The sequence below is a fragment of the Netta rufina genome (genome assembly GCF_964035555.1).
Source record: "Netta rufina genome assembly, chromosome: 2".
Classification (NCBI taxonomy): Eukaryota; Metazoa; Chordata; class Aves; order Anseriformes; family Anatidae; genus Netta; species Netta rufina.
This window is the reverse complement of record NC_140124.1, coordinates 1,015,790-1,032,499: the sequence shown is the minus strand read 5'-3', so window position 1 is coordinate 1,032,499 and position 16,710 is coordinate 1,015,790. Positions and strand designations below refer to the sequence as shown.

Genomic DNA, 16,710 nt, shown 5'->3' with positions numbered 1-16,710 from the left:
CTGACAACTAAAAAAATAAATAAATAAAAAGAAAGAAAAAGTATCATCTGTGGTTTTATCTTCACTTTACAGTTGCAAGGAGTGACAAACTGTATTTAGTATTGCATTTAAAACTTGATTAAAATCAGTTTTTGCAGCATCTCTTAGGTTACTTGGAAGAAAGACTACAAAGTAACACCAGTAAAAATGGTATAATCAGTAGGAAGAGAGTAGAGGATTATAATTAAATGATCATGCTTTAGATGGCATGACATATTCTCTACAAAGTCATTGTATTAGAGTGATTTTCCATTCTAAGCCCCCTGAAACCAATTGCTTTACTTAAGGTAACTTAACAAATGACTTCTGACTGATTATGCAGGCTTTTTAGGTTAAGCCCGCAGTAATGGCACAAGTTACTCCACTTATCTCAGCACTTTCTTTTACTGTCCGTGTTCTTATCTGTAAACACTAGAGAGGGATGAGGAGAAGCCATTAATCTTTCTGCCTTCACACTCTGCAGATGTGCAGGGCTCCGTGCTCACCTCCTGAGGAAGGGTGCGTTATGCAGAGATCCCCAAGCATCTGCAGGAGATGAAAATTCTCTACACTGTCGCTTCCTCCCCTCCCACGTGTTCTCCGGTCGGCGTTACCTTGTTTTATGGTTCTGCGAGCAGGCAGGTAAATTCTGGGGAAATTCCACTTTCATGCTCTTACCTTTAGACCACTTCCTTTCCGTCACGTTTTGCCTCTTCACTAGCGTGAAGACAGCCGTGGCCTGCAGACCACAGCAAGGAAACGAGAATTTCGGTAAGCTTTAATCACTGCAGGCATCTCAACACTTCATTCAAGGAAGGTTTTGAGTAGCTAGCATGTTTTCAGCTGTAGTTTCCATCTCATGAAACAAAGCTGTTCTTGGGATTGGTGTTCTGAAAAGTTTATTTTACAAATACATGGATGATATGAAGAATTACAGTGAATAAAAACAGCCCGAAAAACAAAGAACTCTGCATACAAATAAGCTGTTCTGTAATAAGTGCTAAAACCTGTATCAACACCGTGTTGAATTTAGGGTTAAATTACCAGACAGAACTTAAAACATGACCATTTTCCATAATTTTAAGCCTAGTTTTTCCATGTTTACCTTGCTAGAGAATCAGTAACAATAGCAAACCGGCATGCCCAGTGCACAGCTCTATTTATCGACAGCCCGGTTCCCTCACAAATCAGTCTTTCCCTCACAAATTCAGCTACCTTCGTCGCACATTCCTGCTATCGAAGCTCTCCACGGCACCCACGCGATTTTGGTGTGTTGTAGGAAGCAGTGACACGTTTTGGCTCAGGGGGAACCTGAGTGTGACAAACCCTGGTGTGTTACCACTGCAGCGGTGAACCACTGTCAGAGCTCTACACTGGGAGGCACTGGGAGTACTGTGCTCAATTTTGGGCCCCTCACTACAAGAAGGACATGGAGGTGCTCTAAAGAGTCCAGAGGAGGGCAATGAAGCTGGAGGGGTCTGGAGAACAAGTCCTACGAGGAGCGGCTGAGGGAGCTGGGCTTGTTCAGCCTGGAGAAAGGGAGGCTGAGGGGTGACCTTATTGCTCTTTATGAGTACATTAAAAAAAGGCTGTAGTGAGGTGGGGGTTGGTCTGTTCTCCCACGTGCCTGGTGACAGGACGAGGGGGAAGGGGCTAAAGTTGAGCCAGGTTTAGGCTGGATATTAGGATTTTGGATATTTTAGGTTGGATCCAGTTTAGGTTGGCTATTAGGAAGAACTTCTTTACCGAGAGGGTTGTGAGGCATTGGGATGGGCTGCCCAGGGAAGTGGTGGAGTCCCTAGTTTTCAAAACCATCCCTGAAGGTTTTGAAAAGACATTTAGATGTAGAGCTTGGTGATATGGTTTAGTGGAGGACTGGTTAGTGTTAGCTCAGAGGTTGGACTGGGTGATAGAACCTTGGTGATTCTGTGACTTTGTGACAGTTTCACGAGGTGACTGCTCACAACAAGCCAGAAGAGGGGACAGACACTGCTCTGTGAGGCTCTCACTGAGATCCCTGAGGTGAGATCCCTGAGGAGAGATCCCTGAGGAGAAACCCAGCACCGGGCCCCACAGCGCAGGACCCCCCCCCCCCTTTCCTCCCCTCCCTCCCGCCTCAGCAGCGCCTGAGGGCCGCAGGCTCCCGCCGTTGCCATGGCAACAAGCCCCGCCCCCCGCGGCTTCGCGCTCCCCACCCTTAGCGCGGCGGCGGAAGCGCCGGCTCGCCCGGCGGGGCGGCGCCCCGGAAGCGCCTCGCGGGGGCTGCTGGGAGTTGTAGTCCTGGAGCGGCGGCGGACCGGCGCCAGAGAGTTGGCGGCGAGGAGGAGGAGGAGGAGGTCGGTGGCGGGGAGCGGGGCCTGCGCCGCTCCCACCGGGCGGCACCGGGACCCGGCGGGGCTGGGGGAGAGGCCGAGGGGACCGGGATCTGAGGCCCGGAGAAGGGAGAAGAGGGAGGGGGCCGGGCCCGCGGCCTGCAGCGGGGAAGGAGCGGGGGGATGGCTGCCAGGCGGGGCCCGGCGGGGGGCGGCGGGGCCTGAGGGGGGACCTGAGGGGGCCCAGGGGGGCGCGGAGCCCCCCGAGGGGGGAGCCTCGGCCTCGGGGGACCCGGCTTGAGGAGGGGGCGGCGGGGCCGGGCCAGGGGGTGAGGGGGGCGCCGGCCTGGGGAGGGCCATGAGGGGGCGGCCCCGGCCTTGGGGGGAACCGGGCCGGGCCCTGGAGGTGCCCGGGGGGGGGTCCATGGAAGCCCGGCTGCTTTTGTGTGCCCCCCCCAACCCCCCCGGGGGGTCTGGATGCTTCCAGTCCCGGTGTGGGGCTGCTGGGGGAGCCCCTCGTGTTCCCCGGGTCGCGGCGGAGCCACGCGTGGGGCTCTGCGACCCCACGGCCCTCCTGGGGCTGCCCGGGTAGCCCAGGAGGGGAGTTGTGAGGGAATCCCGGTCGCTAACGCTTTCTTGGTCCCCTTTCCAGCAGCAGGAAGCCCGCAGGATAGGAGTGGGAAAGAGAGGTTTCTTGTGCGCCTTTGGCCCGAGTAGCAGAAAGGCAAAGTGCCCCGCTTTGCGTGGATCCCCGTGTAGGTGACCCTTGAAAGTGAGTGATACGTAAGGCAATGTAATTTCTCCTTTGTTCTCGTGACAAAGCACTTGGGGCTATACCTCTGTGCGTGCCACTGGAACGCCAGGAGGTGATAACCAGAAGTTTTGTGATGTTCGCTGTGTGGGGGACCTGGTTTCTCCTCATACATGTGTGTAGCAGTTCTCAAGTGGATCAAAGAAACCCAACAAAGACCCAATTCCCGGGCCTTTGAGATTTTGTCGAAGTTTCCAGCACCAGATTCACTGGGTTCGTGCCCTACCTTTGCAGTAGGGGCGTAAAGTCTGTCCCTAACAAGCTTTTAGTGTCTCTTATGCTCCTGGGTTGCAAGTACTTTGCCAAGCGTGAGGCATAGAGGCACTCTTGCTTCTGATAGTGTCATTGCTCGCTTGATTCTCATCCCAAATGTGCCACTACCTCGTCCATAAGAGTCCTGTCTCATCCTATTCTCCTTCATAAATCCGGTGTCCTTTGACGCCCGCATCTCCCACCTGTCCTGGGGCCTAACAAAACGTATTTAGAGTCTTCCCAAGTCTCCCTCTTCCAATGATGCTCATGCGTCCCCTTCACGTCAGTGCGTGGCGAAGCAGCTGCTGTAGTTGGACACCTCTTCTTGGTGTCAGGGTCTTTGGCAGCACCAAAAAGCCGGGATTTCCACCTGGCTGCTGCCGCTGCTAAAACTGATGGTTCCTCCTGTGAGATCCCCCGTGTTTGGATCCACCAGATCTGGTCCTGAGTAACGTAGAGGTGATGCTGTGGTCTCTTCATAACCAATAAATCTGGGCTTATCTGTCCAAGCTCCTCTCCCTGCTTTGACCATGTTCCTTCAAGACGTGCAAGCTTTAGGTACTTGAACTCTTCCATGCAGTTCAAAAGGCGTCTCTCATCAGCAGGGTTCTGTTCCTGCACCTCACCTGGATTGATTTATCTCTCCGTGCCTTTGTTCTCCTCCACGTCTTGTCCCCGCTCCCATCCGGGCTGACTCCAGCTCTTTGATTCTGGAGGCTGTTCCTGGTTGCCCACTAACTGTCCCCATCTCAACTGGAGATCTGCTGCTTGTCAGCGGTGCTCTCAGTTGTTAGTCTCATAAGCTCACCCGTGTAGGGTTTTGTTATTTTTTTTCCTCAGTCTTGAAGAGAAAAGACCTGTTTCTCCAACTTCTATCTTGTTTTTATTTTTGGAAGTGCCACTCTGCCCTCCCTGATGTAGGTGAGACGTTCTTCGTTCTCTTTTTCACTGATTTGTGCTCTGTAGATAAGCCTTGTTCTTCCTCTGAGTAGTGCATGCCCCGAACACTCTTGTAGACCAATTTCCTCGTGTTCTTTGGAATGGGCTTAGCCCACTTGCAGGCAAATGGCTTCCCCAGTTTTGTCATGCTTGGAAATTTGGGAGGAAGATGTTGCCTTTACCTCCGTGACTGAGCTCCAGGAACATACTGTGGTGTTCATCATACTTCTGGTTGCCTTTCTCCAATGACTTCAGAGTGTTCGAAGACTTACTCATCTGTGTTGGAACAATGTTGGACTCGATTTATCAGGAATAATGTTGGCTTTAAGACGGTTTGTACCCAGTCTGTGAGGGTCCCTGCGTGAAGGGGACGCCAGGCTGATACATGGCTACTCTTCACACTTGGTGTTCCTCCTGTACCACTGATGGTTGGATGCTTCAGCCTTGGGAATCTTGCTCGACTGCCACAGCAGGGCTTCCTAACCAAGCAGTGCAGCGAGTTATTGGCGCTGTTTTCTTCAGCCACCTTGGTAATTAGTGCAGCACGTCTGATTTTTAATTTTTAAGCAAGCCAAATAACTGTTTTTGAGTCAGCCGTTGGAAAAGACAAAGCGTGGACGTGTCAGTAAAGGCAGGTTTGGTTTCGTGTGCCTGTAGGGAGCTGGCTTGCTGGAGGAGGTGTCCTGTCTGCGGAGCGGTGTTCTGAAAGCCCTGCTGTTTTAGGCCTTGTTTGCTGTCGCTGAAGAAAGCACTAATTTTGTCGTTAGTTTCACTGAAGGCAAAAGCAGATCACATGAAAGCAAAATAGTTGTAGGAAACGAGTTGTGCACACAGGAGTAGCCGTTGGGATGGGTAGTTAATGTTAGCTCTGTGTAAGTGAGGACCCTCACCCATCCGACCTGTTTGTTAAAAAAACCTTGGTAATTCTCATTAAAATTCTCATTAACATTCTCTGTTAATGAGAAGGCCTAAAATGTATTTGATATTGGGCACGCCAGATGCAAAAACCCCAAACCAAGGTGATTGTTTTCATTTTTCTCTTATTTAAGTAAAAGTAATTTTAATAAGAAAACAAAATAGAAAAATTAATATAATTTCACTAGTGAAGATTACCAAAAGTCCGCATCTCTTTCTTTGCTTATTTTGCGTAAGGAAAGGAGAAATGATGGCCGTGGTCTCCCTCTCGGTGGTGTTCAGGCTTAAAAAGGTTTAAGAAAGTGTTGCCTAAGTCAGTATCATCGAGCAGACAAAGGACTTCCAAAACCTACAACCTGCCCTTTGGGTGTATAGCAGCCGGTTACAGCAGGATAGCAAATAGTGCGTGATTCAAATGAGACAGGGCAGAAACACCGAGGTGAAATTTGCTGGGGGCTAGTGGCTTTGTTTTGTGCCCAGGACAGCTACTTGCACACCTTCGAAGCGCTTTAAACATCTCAAAGGCAAGATTAATTCTAACTTCCTGCTCCTTTTTGCTGCTCTTGCTTTCCTAGGGATCACCGCTTTCTGCCGGGATGGAGATGTTCTCATTGAATTCCCTTAAAGGTAAGCACCTCCGACAATCTTACAGTTGAACTTTTTTTTTTTTTTTCCTTTGCTTAGAGATTTAACACTATGGCAGACTCCTCAAGAAAATTACTTTCTAAAGAAGCAGTGCTGCCCTTCTCTCTGCTGGATAAACGAGAGGTTTATCCTCCGTGTGTCTTTGTCAGGCTTCCTTGTCAACGCTGTAGGGACAGGAAAGGAAGGAGATCTGAATTTACCTGGGCTAACGAGAGGTGTGTAACACACCATGCCCAATTTGGTTGTAACAGGCTTTTTCTCAGAGGGGAGCCCAGCTTGCACAACTTTCAGCTTGCTGGGTGTGAAGCTCGTAACAGTTGTAACACCACCAGTAGTTGTTGTGGCCAAGCTAACTGAATTCTGCCTTGGTTAGTGTAGCGTGTGAGTAAGTGTTGCCCTCAGCTTGGGGCAGGCCAACCAAGTGTTGGAGAATTTCAGGCAGGGGACAGATTCTGGCAAGGGGAAGGACCTGTTGTGCCACCCAGTAAACAACAACGTAGACCTGGGGGAAGAAAGCTCAATAGGGAACTATTTAGCTCTCAGTAAGGGCTTTTTTGTGCCGCCTTAATTTTATCCTCCTACTCATAGCTGCATCCTTTTGTACCAATTCAGTGAGTGATTTCTCCCTAGTGTTTGCATACTTCAAATATTTGTCAACTGTTATCACGTCCTTATTTTCCTGTCATTGCTTTGCCAACCTCTTCATTTCATTTCTTTTTTTTTTTTTTTTTTTTTTTTAAAAAGAAATCCCTTCATTCACTGGTTGTTTTTGTTTGTTTTTTCTTTTGTTGTTCTTTTCTGAATTCTGCTACTTGGTCTTAAAATAAGGAGCATAGCATGGAATAAAATACCCCAGACGTGGCCGATCTGGTGACGGATCGCTGCCTCCTGTCTTGGGGAAGTAATGCTTCTGCTTTAGCTCCTGGGGAACACAAGAGTGTACCAGCCGTTCTTGTAACGCTGCCATGCTAATCAAGTGAGTCACCAGTTTGTGGGTTCCATATTTAAAGCAAAAATTCCCATAGTGCTTGATATATCCAGGACGTTAATTAGGTACGAAGGAATTTTAGCTGGAATTAAAAAGCCTCTGACCTGTCAAATAGAGCGTGACCTGGGTTGGAGCCTGAGAGAGGAGGAACTTTCCTGAGAGGGCTAGTGGTTTGTCGTGGCCAGGCTGGGTTTGGGACTCTGGATGCTGTAACGCTTCTGCTCTAGGGGAAAATGAAACCTTTAAAGTAACGTGGTTGGTTAATGCGCTCCTGCACGGTGCTGCAGCCTTTGCAAAGGCTTGGCTAGAGAAGATGAATTAACCACAGCTCATCGAAGTGAGCCTGAACTGGCAAAGCCTGGGAGGATGGCTTTAAGTGATGACTTACATGCTGTTTAACTCTCATCTCTGCAAAATAAAGGTACTTGGATTGAATTTACGCAATCTGTGACTTCTGGAATTTTTTAATAAATTGAGTCTTAGTGATTTTTTCTGTGCTCACAAGATAATTTTTGTATCACTCGCGCTGACAAACCACTAGCCCTGCTCGTGTCAAACTTTCCGTGTACCACCACACTGTCATTCAGCATCTCCCAGGCTACTCCTTCCCACTGACTGTGTGTTTCCAGTATTTTCCCAGATTTGTGCTTTATTTATGTTTTCTTTTGCTTGTTTTGATTTTAATCATTGTGTTCTCCAGCCATGGTTTATCTCTATAGGGCTCTTGTTCTTTTTATTTTTGTGTGCCTCTTCAAGATAAAGCTTTGTGTTTGTTTTTACAAACTGTACACAGACAAATCACTAGCAAACTCACAGAGGTTCTGAGATGTAGATTGGAAAAGGCAAATTTGTATAGTAAGATTTTCTTCAAATGTTCACATATGTATGCTCTTCCAAAGATTTACTTCTTTATACAGGGTTTTTGTGATAACTTTCCACTTCTTGAACCTCTTCTTGAGGAGTACAAGCTTTGTAGTGCTTGTGTCAAGTTATGTTAGTCCTTTTGTGGTTTACTGGGGATTTCTTTTTCTGCTTGAAAAAAAAAATCTTTCTTCATCATGATATTTAAACAACTATTCATGAGAAATTTTTGGCTTACACACAAAATATTGACCGAGTAATAAGGTATTTAACATAGAAAGGATGTCCTGCTGTAAAGAAGCCCACAACCTAATGGTGTGCAGCTGCATGTTGCAGCTGGGGATGTTAAAATGTATATACAAACTTTATATATATAAATAATTTGGACTTCTGTCAAATATCAAAAGGCATAAAGTGCCCTAAGTCACTCGTACAGACCCAAACAGCAGGGTCTGCTTCCAGGAGGGGCAAGCGTGTGAGAAGGGAAAGGCACTGCGGTCTTGCCATGTAACCGACTGAAACGTTTCGGTGTTTATCTCCGATGTTAGAAAATGATATGCTGCAAGCAGGCTTCATTTTTAGTAACAAACACACCTGGATTTGAATTGCACAAGCTGCACGTGAGTGAGGGTGCAGGCGGGGTGCTTGTGTGGGTGAGAACAAGTGAGGAACCCCCGTGACTTTCAGGCTCTGGGGCAGTTTCTGAGTTTCCCCTTCTCAGTTGTTCTGGTTTTATGAAGGAAATGGGAAAGAAGTGTGTGCAGGAGGGAAACCGAGGGTAGCCAGCATTGCAGCCGGAGCTGCTGGGCGTTGTGTGGAGCAGCCCGGGAGCGCTTCGTGAGGAGGGGTGGGTGGCTGCAGGGCCCTCACCAGGCGCTCGGAGCCACTGCCTCATCCCTCTGGGGGCAAGTTTCTCGGGCTGTGTGTGTGAAGACATCCTTTTCCATTTATTTTTATTTTTGGGGGATATCTCCCAAACGTTTCCGACCCCTTTTGAGGCGACCTGCGTGCGTGTGGCACCAACTATCCTTGAAGCAACCGCCTTCGCGCTCGGCAGGAGCCGCCACACGCTCCCCGCGAGTAGATCCGCTTGTTTTGTTTTACTTTTTGTCCTTTTTTCCCTCACTTTTCCCTCAGATTTTAATTTTTTTTCCCTCCCTCAGCGCCTGGTCCTCCCCGCCTGAGGTACTTCGTGGGGGCGCTGTGACGGGGAACCGGGACCCGGGCTCGGCCCGGCCCGGCCCAGCCGCTGCCCTGAGGCCGGCACCGGGCGCGCGCGGCCTCAAGATGGCGGCGCTGGGGCTGCTGCTGCAGGCGGCGGCGGGCTGCGGCTCGGCGGGGCCGCTCCGCCTCTGCCGCCGTTACCGGGGGGCTCGGGGGCTCTGCAGCCGCCTGCCGGCGCCCGAGAGCACCGAGGAAGCCCGGCAGGAGGAGGAGGAGGAGCCGCAGCCAGCAGCAGCAGCGGCGGGCGGTGAGGGGCAGGACGGCGGCGCCGCCATGGGGATGGGTGAGGCGGCGGGGAAGAAGCGGGATGGGTTAAACCCAACCGGGATAAACCCAACCGGGTTAAACCGAGCCGAAACGGGCTAAACCGAGCCGAAACGGGCTGAGCTAAACGTAGCGGAAGGGAGGAGCGAGCCCCGGTGCTAGGAGGAGAAGGAGGAGGAGGCGGCGTGTGCGCGCCCACGGCCCTCCCGCCCCCCTCCTGCAGCCGGGCCGGGCCCTCACGGCGAGCACCGGGGTGTGGGGGGGGGCTCCGAGGGGCTCCGAGGCCTTGGGGGGGTCCCAAGGATGCGAGGCAAGGGAGAGGAAGCGGGGGGCTGCGCCGCCGCAGGTAGCGGGGCCTGAGGGGGGGGAACCGGGGCCGGGCCCTTTGTGGCGGCCGCGCCCTTTGTTGGCGGCCGGGCAGGGCCGGGGCTGCCCGGGGGCCTCTCAAGGTCGCGGCTCCGGAGCCGGGCCCGGCTCTGGGGGGCTCCCGGAGCGCCCCCGGGGCTCGAGAGGGCCGCGAGCCGCGTCCCAAGGGCCCCCGAGGGAGCCCGCTCGTTGCTTTTAGCTTTTACCACACGCCCCTGAGGTTACCGAGAGTGAAACGCTGCCGGTGTGGGGGCTGCGAGTGGCTTTGTGCTGGGGGATGCCACCCGTGTTCGTCACGGCTCTGCCCCCGCTGCCGCCTCCCATGCTCTCATCTTCCCCCTGGAAATCCCTTTATTGAGCTTTAAAGGTGCTGCTTTTTTTTTTTTTTCCTTCCCTCTCCCCGTGTTCTGTGCTTCCCTCCCGCCCCCAGCACTTACTAATTATTTATTTGTGATTGTCTCTCTGGTCTCTAAGCTCTTCGGGCTCTTAGTTCCCTTTTCCTTTCGGAAGCTTTGCCAGGCTTTACCCCGTGTTTCAGAGCCACCCTTCAGGTGTTGCGTTCAAGCTGTTTGACGAAGGAAACAAACTTATTTCTGAAGTAAATGCCGAAACACCCTGAGTTGTTGAATGGCCTCATTCAGGTGTTGCCTGAGAAAAGCAGAAAACCACGTTTTTTCCCCCTTTTTATGCTACAACCCTCAGCACTCTTGCTGCCATCCGTTGTCAGAGGGTGCCTGAGGGCTTCACCCTGGGGTTTCACCTCCCTCCTGGGAGGTCCCCCGGAGCCCAGGGGCAGCACCAAGGGTGGATCTGCCGGGACTGGCCTCGTCCTGCTGCTCTGTGTGTGGGGAGCTTGCTGGTGGCAGGCGCTTCGCTCCAGATAAGCAAATAAAATGCCCCCAGGGTCCCGCTGCAAGCCTGCCCTGCCCGCGGGGCTGCACCTTGAATGTGCAGAGATCATAGAAGTTCTTTTAAAAGCTGTTAAAAGTAAGAGTGAGTGCTGCGCCTTCAAGTTGAAGTCTTGTTAGCTATCTGTAGTTGACTGCTTTTGTTGCTAGCCTTGGTACAAGTATCCCACGTGGAAAAAGAACCTGGGATCTGAGGCCAGCTCTCAGAGCTGCAGTGTTACATCGCTGCTCACATCAGGGTTCCTTTCTCTGGCCCAGATGCGGGGTTTTGGAGTGGGATCTGTGGCAAAGATCACCCCTCTGCCTGCTCGGTCAGGTCTGGGGCACTTCTCCCTCTTTATTAAGACTTATGTGATCTTGACCACTGTTTTTGCTCTAAGGAGGAACCTTTCTCTGCAGCTAACTAAATTTGCCATCTCCTTGTGTCACGGAAGGACCCAGGTTGGAGACCCTCTGGGTGCTGTGTGGCCCAATCCCCCGCTCGGAGCTCAGCCAGGGCTGGCCCCTGGCATGGTGACCAGTGTTAAATTTGTCCTTCTTTAGGCAAGAACCACACGTGGGTTTTTATTTCTGTGTGTACTCAAAGAGAAGCTTGGTCAGGGTCTCTAGATGATGATTTAAAAAAAGAAAAAGGTGACGTTGTTTTGGTGTGTTCTCAGCCGGTGGAAGCTCTTTTCTCTTGCCATCTCTCCCTAGTAAAATGAGCCTGGGCTAATTCCTTATGAAGTGGCTCTTTTTGGATCCCCAAGGCTTTCTTCTCTGTGAATTTTTGATCTGTTAGGAGCATCCCTCACTGAGATGAATATGTAAGCAGGAGCTCGCATCTTGGTGAGCGCCGCGTTTCATAGTTTGTCCTTGCTGCTCGTTTGTTGCTTCTCCAGGGAAGACAGGAACTGTTCAAATCGATGCAGCACTCCTCTGGCTGCCTTGAACGAGACCACGGGCCGTTTATTGGTGCTCTTGCTCTACCTGATGGTGTCTTCACTTGTCAGATTTGTTGAGGTTAATAGAAGGCTTAGCCACTACAAAGAAGAGTTTTTTTTTTTTTCTCTTTCAGAGTTGCTTGGAATTATCGTTGGCTTCCACAATCAAGTTAAGCTGAAGGAACAGGAATTAGTTAACTGGCTTCATTTGGCAAACCCACCCTGAGCTGCCTGTTATCTGAGACGGGCTTTTAATATTCCTTCGTGGTCTCGGAGCTGAGGTGTGGACACCATGCGTGGTTCTGGCTCGACTGGAACTGGGTGTGAAAATCAGCTTTTTTGTGTTGTTTTTCGGGGAGTATGAGTCTGTATTCCTTGCCTCTGCAGGGCTGTGCCTTCCATTAGCATCGTTCCTACCCAAATATCCGTTCTCAGCAGTCAGAGAGCTCAGGCACTCTCCGGGTGAGGGTGCCAAGAAATCCAATCTGTCGGGGAGGAAATGTTCTGCAAATCCAGGGCTGCGGTTTGGGGTTGTTTCTTTAAAAACTAGGAGCGAGGCACGGCTCCGTGCAAAATAAGAGCCTTTCAGCTCTTCATTTCGGGGTAAGAATGGACTGAGGGTGATCCATCAAGCCTCGGAGTCGCTGGAGATACGTCAGATGGCACTGCTGAATATGGCATTGTCAGCTGTGAAGAAGACATTGTGTCTCAGCTGGGAGTTCAGAGCCTCAACTGCAAGCCAGATCTCGGCTTTGTTACTTAGAGCCCCTTTTCTTCGCTTGAGGATGGATTAAATATTTAGTCCTGTCTGAGGAGTCACCTCAGAATCTGAGGAATTGGCTCTCCTTAGGTAAATGCATTTTTTTTTTTTCTGGGCATTTAGAAAGAATGCACTTCTTGCCTCCATCTGTTCCCTATCACAGAATTCCTCGGGGTATTGCTTTTGAAAGGAGAAGCAACCAGAGGCCAAATAATACAGGCTGCTGCTGGAGGGTTTTATTTATGTCTCCTTTATTAAATGAATTTAATAGGACAGTTGGGAATTGGGCTACTCTGCCTCCCTCCGAGCGTCCCAGCACCGTGGGTTGGAATAGACGTGTGGAGGGCTAAAATTTGAGGCACTTTTTCCAGTTTTCCTGAACAGGTACAAGTCTGAATGTGGCGGTGCTTGCTGTGCGGCCAGGTGGGTGCCTCGTGTTTGCTGTGCAATTGCAGAAAATTGGCCTGTGGTTTGCTGAGACTGAGACAGTTTTCATGCTGCCCTGGCCAGCTGGTGGACAAGAGGAGATCCTAACACAGGGTTCTTCCTCCTCTGCATCCCTCTGAGGTGTCCGAGGGGTTTGCTCAAGGATTTGTGAAGAACAGCAGCCCGAGGGCTCCCCTGTTATCCTTTATAACGGTGCTGCTGGGAGTGGTGGAAAGCTGTTGCAGGCTCTTTTCCCCGTTGGTGTGGTCAAGGAGAGGGCGCAGGTTCCAGTTTTATTTTGCTGCTGCCCACAGGTAGAAAACTAACCCCGAACGGAGCCAGTTGCCAGTCAGACAGCTGTAGGATTACAGAGCAACCTCTCCTCAGATGATACCTGGCTCTCGGTGTCCTTATCGCAGGGCCCCGGGGTTTTGTTTCAGCATCCCTCTGCGTGCTGAGGAACCCAAACTCCTGCGGTAGCTGGGCTGTTTGGCTTCTGGAAGCTGTTTCTCTGAGGTTCAGCTGGTTCTTCCGTGCTTCTGCGGAAGAACTTGCAAGCCTGGTGTTAGTAATTTCTTTTCTGAGCCCTGAATCAGCACCCTGGCTTTTTGGTGCTGCTGTTGGAGAGGGCGATGGGATCAGCAATGTCATTTTTGCTCAACCTTACCCCAGGATCTCCAGTCTCACCTCCTGGTAACTTCACCTTTCTCTTGGATGAAGCTTTGTGACAGTGGCTCTCTATGCCCACATCGCAGGGCTCTTCACTTAAATACTTCCTGCTTTGGAGGCCGTTCTGTCTAGCTTCATTACAGCAGCTCTGCAATCAGAGATTTTGGGAAAATGCAACGGCAGCCCTTGATGATGCTCTGAGTGCCACGGACGGGCCGTTTCTCACTCCTCAATTTGGTAGCTCCATCAGGAATCCCCGATTCCTGCGGTTGTGTTGTGCTGCCCCGATGGTCCTCATGGGTCCCACTTCTGAAAAGTAATCCCCAGCCCTGGTGGTGGTCGGCGAGGAGATATTAATGGAGTTCTGCCCTTGCAGGATGGGAGATCCCTTTCCCTTCTCCTGTTCCTTGCACTCCCAAAATGTTCTTTTACGTTTTCAGTTCCTGACGAGCAGCTCGAAGGAGTCACTTTGCGTGTTGTCGAGTCCCCCGGTGTAACCCCGAGGTGGCGTGCGTGGCTGAGGAGGCGGCTGCAAATCCCAAAGTCTGTTCGAGATGCTTACTGCTCAGTTTGTTTCTGACGCCGAAGGATGGCAACAGAGCCACTTCTGCCTTCACAGCGAGGGAATGGCACCGGCTCTGAGTTCTGTGCTAGGCTGTTTGCATTCGGGTTCAGCTGGGTGTATTTTGTCTGACGGTTTTTCTGGTGATACCGTGTTTTTTTGGGGGGGAAAAGAAAATCACAACGGTTTGGAAAGACTTTTTAGTGTCGCTGAGTTAGGGCTAGCACTGAGTTAGACTGTCAGCGCTGCGGTTTTAACTGGAAGTTTTAAATTCATACTCTGAAAGGAGGGGAAAAGCAATCTCTGTGTTTCAGGAGAAGTGTTGGTGATGCTGCATTTCCAAAATGTCCAACAATGCTGTATAATCTCGTGTTTGGTGCTCAGGAGACTTTGCACTCCTGCGTGCCGTTCTGCTGATGCCTGGAGACGTTGGTGAACCTCTGAGCTTCTGCCTGCTGCCCTGTCTGTAGCCCTAGAGACATTTACGCTCCCAGAGCCGCATCGAAGCAGGTGTTAGGACATGTCTTTGAACAGGACTGCACAAGAATTGTAAGACATTTAGCTCTTCTGTTGTTTTTTTTTTTTTTTTTTTTTTTTCTTTTTTAGATTCCAGAGACTTGTTGAAGGAATTTCCACAGCCTAAAAACTTGCTCAACAGCGTGATTGGACGAGCCCTGGGCATTTCTCATGCAAGGGACAAACTGGTATACATCCACACGAATGGGCCGAGAAAAAAGGTAATCCTCTTGCACCAGGCACTGGTGGTAGGTGGGTATGGTGTGAATGAGCCAGGAACACTGTTAAACCTCAAAGTAACCCTTTAGTAGAGAAAGTTCTAGCACATAAAGTCCATGTAAAAGTTGTACTGTAATCTTTCAAACAAGATTTCCTCACTTTTTTCTGCTTCTCTGTTTCCACGTGCTTCAACACGTATGTAAATGCAGGTGCTGTCCACCTCCTTTTGTTTGTGGAAGGATGAATTTTTGCTCTTTTTGTCCTTTAATGGGCTTTCCTTAGCAGGAGGACACGTAGTTTGCTGTCGAGTGTGTTGGGCTTTGTAACCTACTGCCTTAGAAAATGGTAACTCAGTGCTATGTGTCAGACCTTAGGGCTACATTTTGTTTCTATATTCGAATAGAAAAAAGCCTAAGAAAGCCTAAAATTGCAATAAGAAGAGATGAATTTGCTTGGAATGGAGAGAGGCTTCTAGTACTACTTAAGGGCAAAGTTAAATACAGAGGTGCTTGTTGGTAAATGAACCAGAGGAATTCCAGGCAAACATTTTGCCAATCAGTTGGAGCTTGGATGTAAGGCTCTCACCTCCCATCTCGGCGAGGAATTGAGCAGTTCTGAACTCACAGGTGCTCTGTGTTCAGGGCTTTGCCTCCTCCTGTTGTACACCCCCTGTGGCCCCAGGCCTCTCGCTCTGTCTCGAGCAGAAGCCCTTTCCAGCTGAAGTTTAGCTGCAACGTACATTCCAGGAAAAGATTCAGTTCTGATGGATTAACGTTTTCCAATAACATTCTGTCTTAAAACTTCCCAGACACTTTTCATTACCTCATCCTTTCTGAGCATACGCGTCTTTTAGGCAATACTTTACTGATGGTTGCTTTGGAATTCCTTCGTTATTTGTGTTCCTGCATTACTTGCTTTTCCTCAAGCAGCAGTGCAGCTTCCTAGCTGATGTTTAGGAATGCCATACCTAGTGCCTCATCATTTTTAGTCTCTGTAATCAGTTCAAATTCTTGCTAGCACTAACACAGATTAATGTCGTCCATAACTTTAGATTTCTTAAAAACAAACTTACAACAAAAACTAAAACAGCTCTTGTGGAAAACAAGGGCTGGTGGGGAAAAAACAAAACATAACAAAAAAACAACAGGAAGAAGTGTGGGGACAGGAGGACAGGTGGGACAAACTGGGGAAGTCCTGGTTGGAAGTGGACAAGACTTTTTTTGTGAGCGCCAAGTAACCCGGCCTTCACGAGACAACTTCTTTTCTCAGCAGCTCTGTGTCTTTTTATGCAGAGTCCTTAGGCAAAATACGTAGCAATTTTGTGCAGTAAGATGAGATTCAGATGGCAGGCAGGCAGGCAGCCAGATGGAGGCTGTTGAAAAGTCAGGAGCCTTTTTTTTTTTCTAGCCTTATAGGTGGGGTTTTCCCAGCGGACCTAAATGCCACCTTTCATCTTTGCTGCAGAAACAGGAGAGAATTCCTTTGGCATTTCCCTCCTTTGAGCCTTGCAGAAACTCAGCTGCGGCATCTGCGGGGCCGGGAGTCGAGCGAGCTCTTCCTTTGGAGCAGTTTTTACCAAAGGGCAGGGTTCAGCTCTCAGTGTTCTTTGCAGGTTTTTCAGCTTGGAACCAACTGTGCTGGGAGAAGAGGAGCTCTGGTGGTGCTGTTAGTTCTGTAACAGCTTGTGCCGGGCAGCACGAGCTGCAGGCTGCTGCTCCTCTGCCCGAGGAGCGCGGTACCTGCCTGTGTAATTGAAGCTAGGACAAGGAAGCAGAAAGATTTGCTCGCTGTTGCAACTGGAAATGTGTTGGAGAGTGCTTGTTGCTCCTCTGGTGTGGTGTGCTGCGGTGCACACAGGAGCAGTTACCCTGAGACTGAATTGTTCTTGTAACAAGCTCTTGGCATTTGATTCCTCGGGGCTGACACACCGCCACCTGCGAAGCTCCGGCCCGCGGTACGTGGTGCTGTGCTGGAAAGCAGCCTGCTTCCTGGGCCTGCCTCAGTCACCCGGCTTCTGTGTGGCTGTGGGCACCTTGTGTCTGGTTCCAGGCTTTTGTTTGTGTGGTACTGGGATGGAGCATCCCGTAAAGCGACCCAACAAGCAGTTTGTTTGGGATTTTCATTTGTAGTTA

The 16,710-nt window shown here is 50.2% G+C and overlaps 1 protein-coding gene across 3 annotated transcripts in view; it reads left to right on the top strand.

The window, feature by feature from the left end:
• The first annotated feature begins 2,306 nt into the window (after window positions 1-2,306).
• The window catches only part of DHX30 (DExH-box helicase 30), a 32,369-nt gene continuing 17,965 nt past the window's right edge, over window positions 2,307-16,710 (top strand). The window contains exons 1-3 of one of the 3 annotated variants that reach the window (XM_084282188.1): window positions 2,307-2,354; window positions 5,823-5,874; window positions 14,450-14,580. In XM_084282188.1, the coding sequence (XP_084138314.1) occupies window positions 5,844-5,874; window positions 14,450-14,580 (162 nt within the window). In that variant the 5' untranslated portion in view covers window positions 2,307-2,354; window positions 5,823-5,843. Of the gene's footprint in view, window positions 2,355-5,822; window positions 5,875-9,014; window positions 9,249-14,449; window positions 14,581-16,710 lie in introns of those variants that run through there. The other 2 variants (XM_084282187.1, XM_084282186.1) reach the window with 2 other exon arrangements.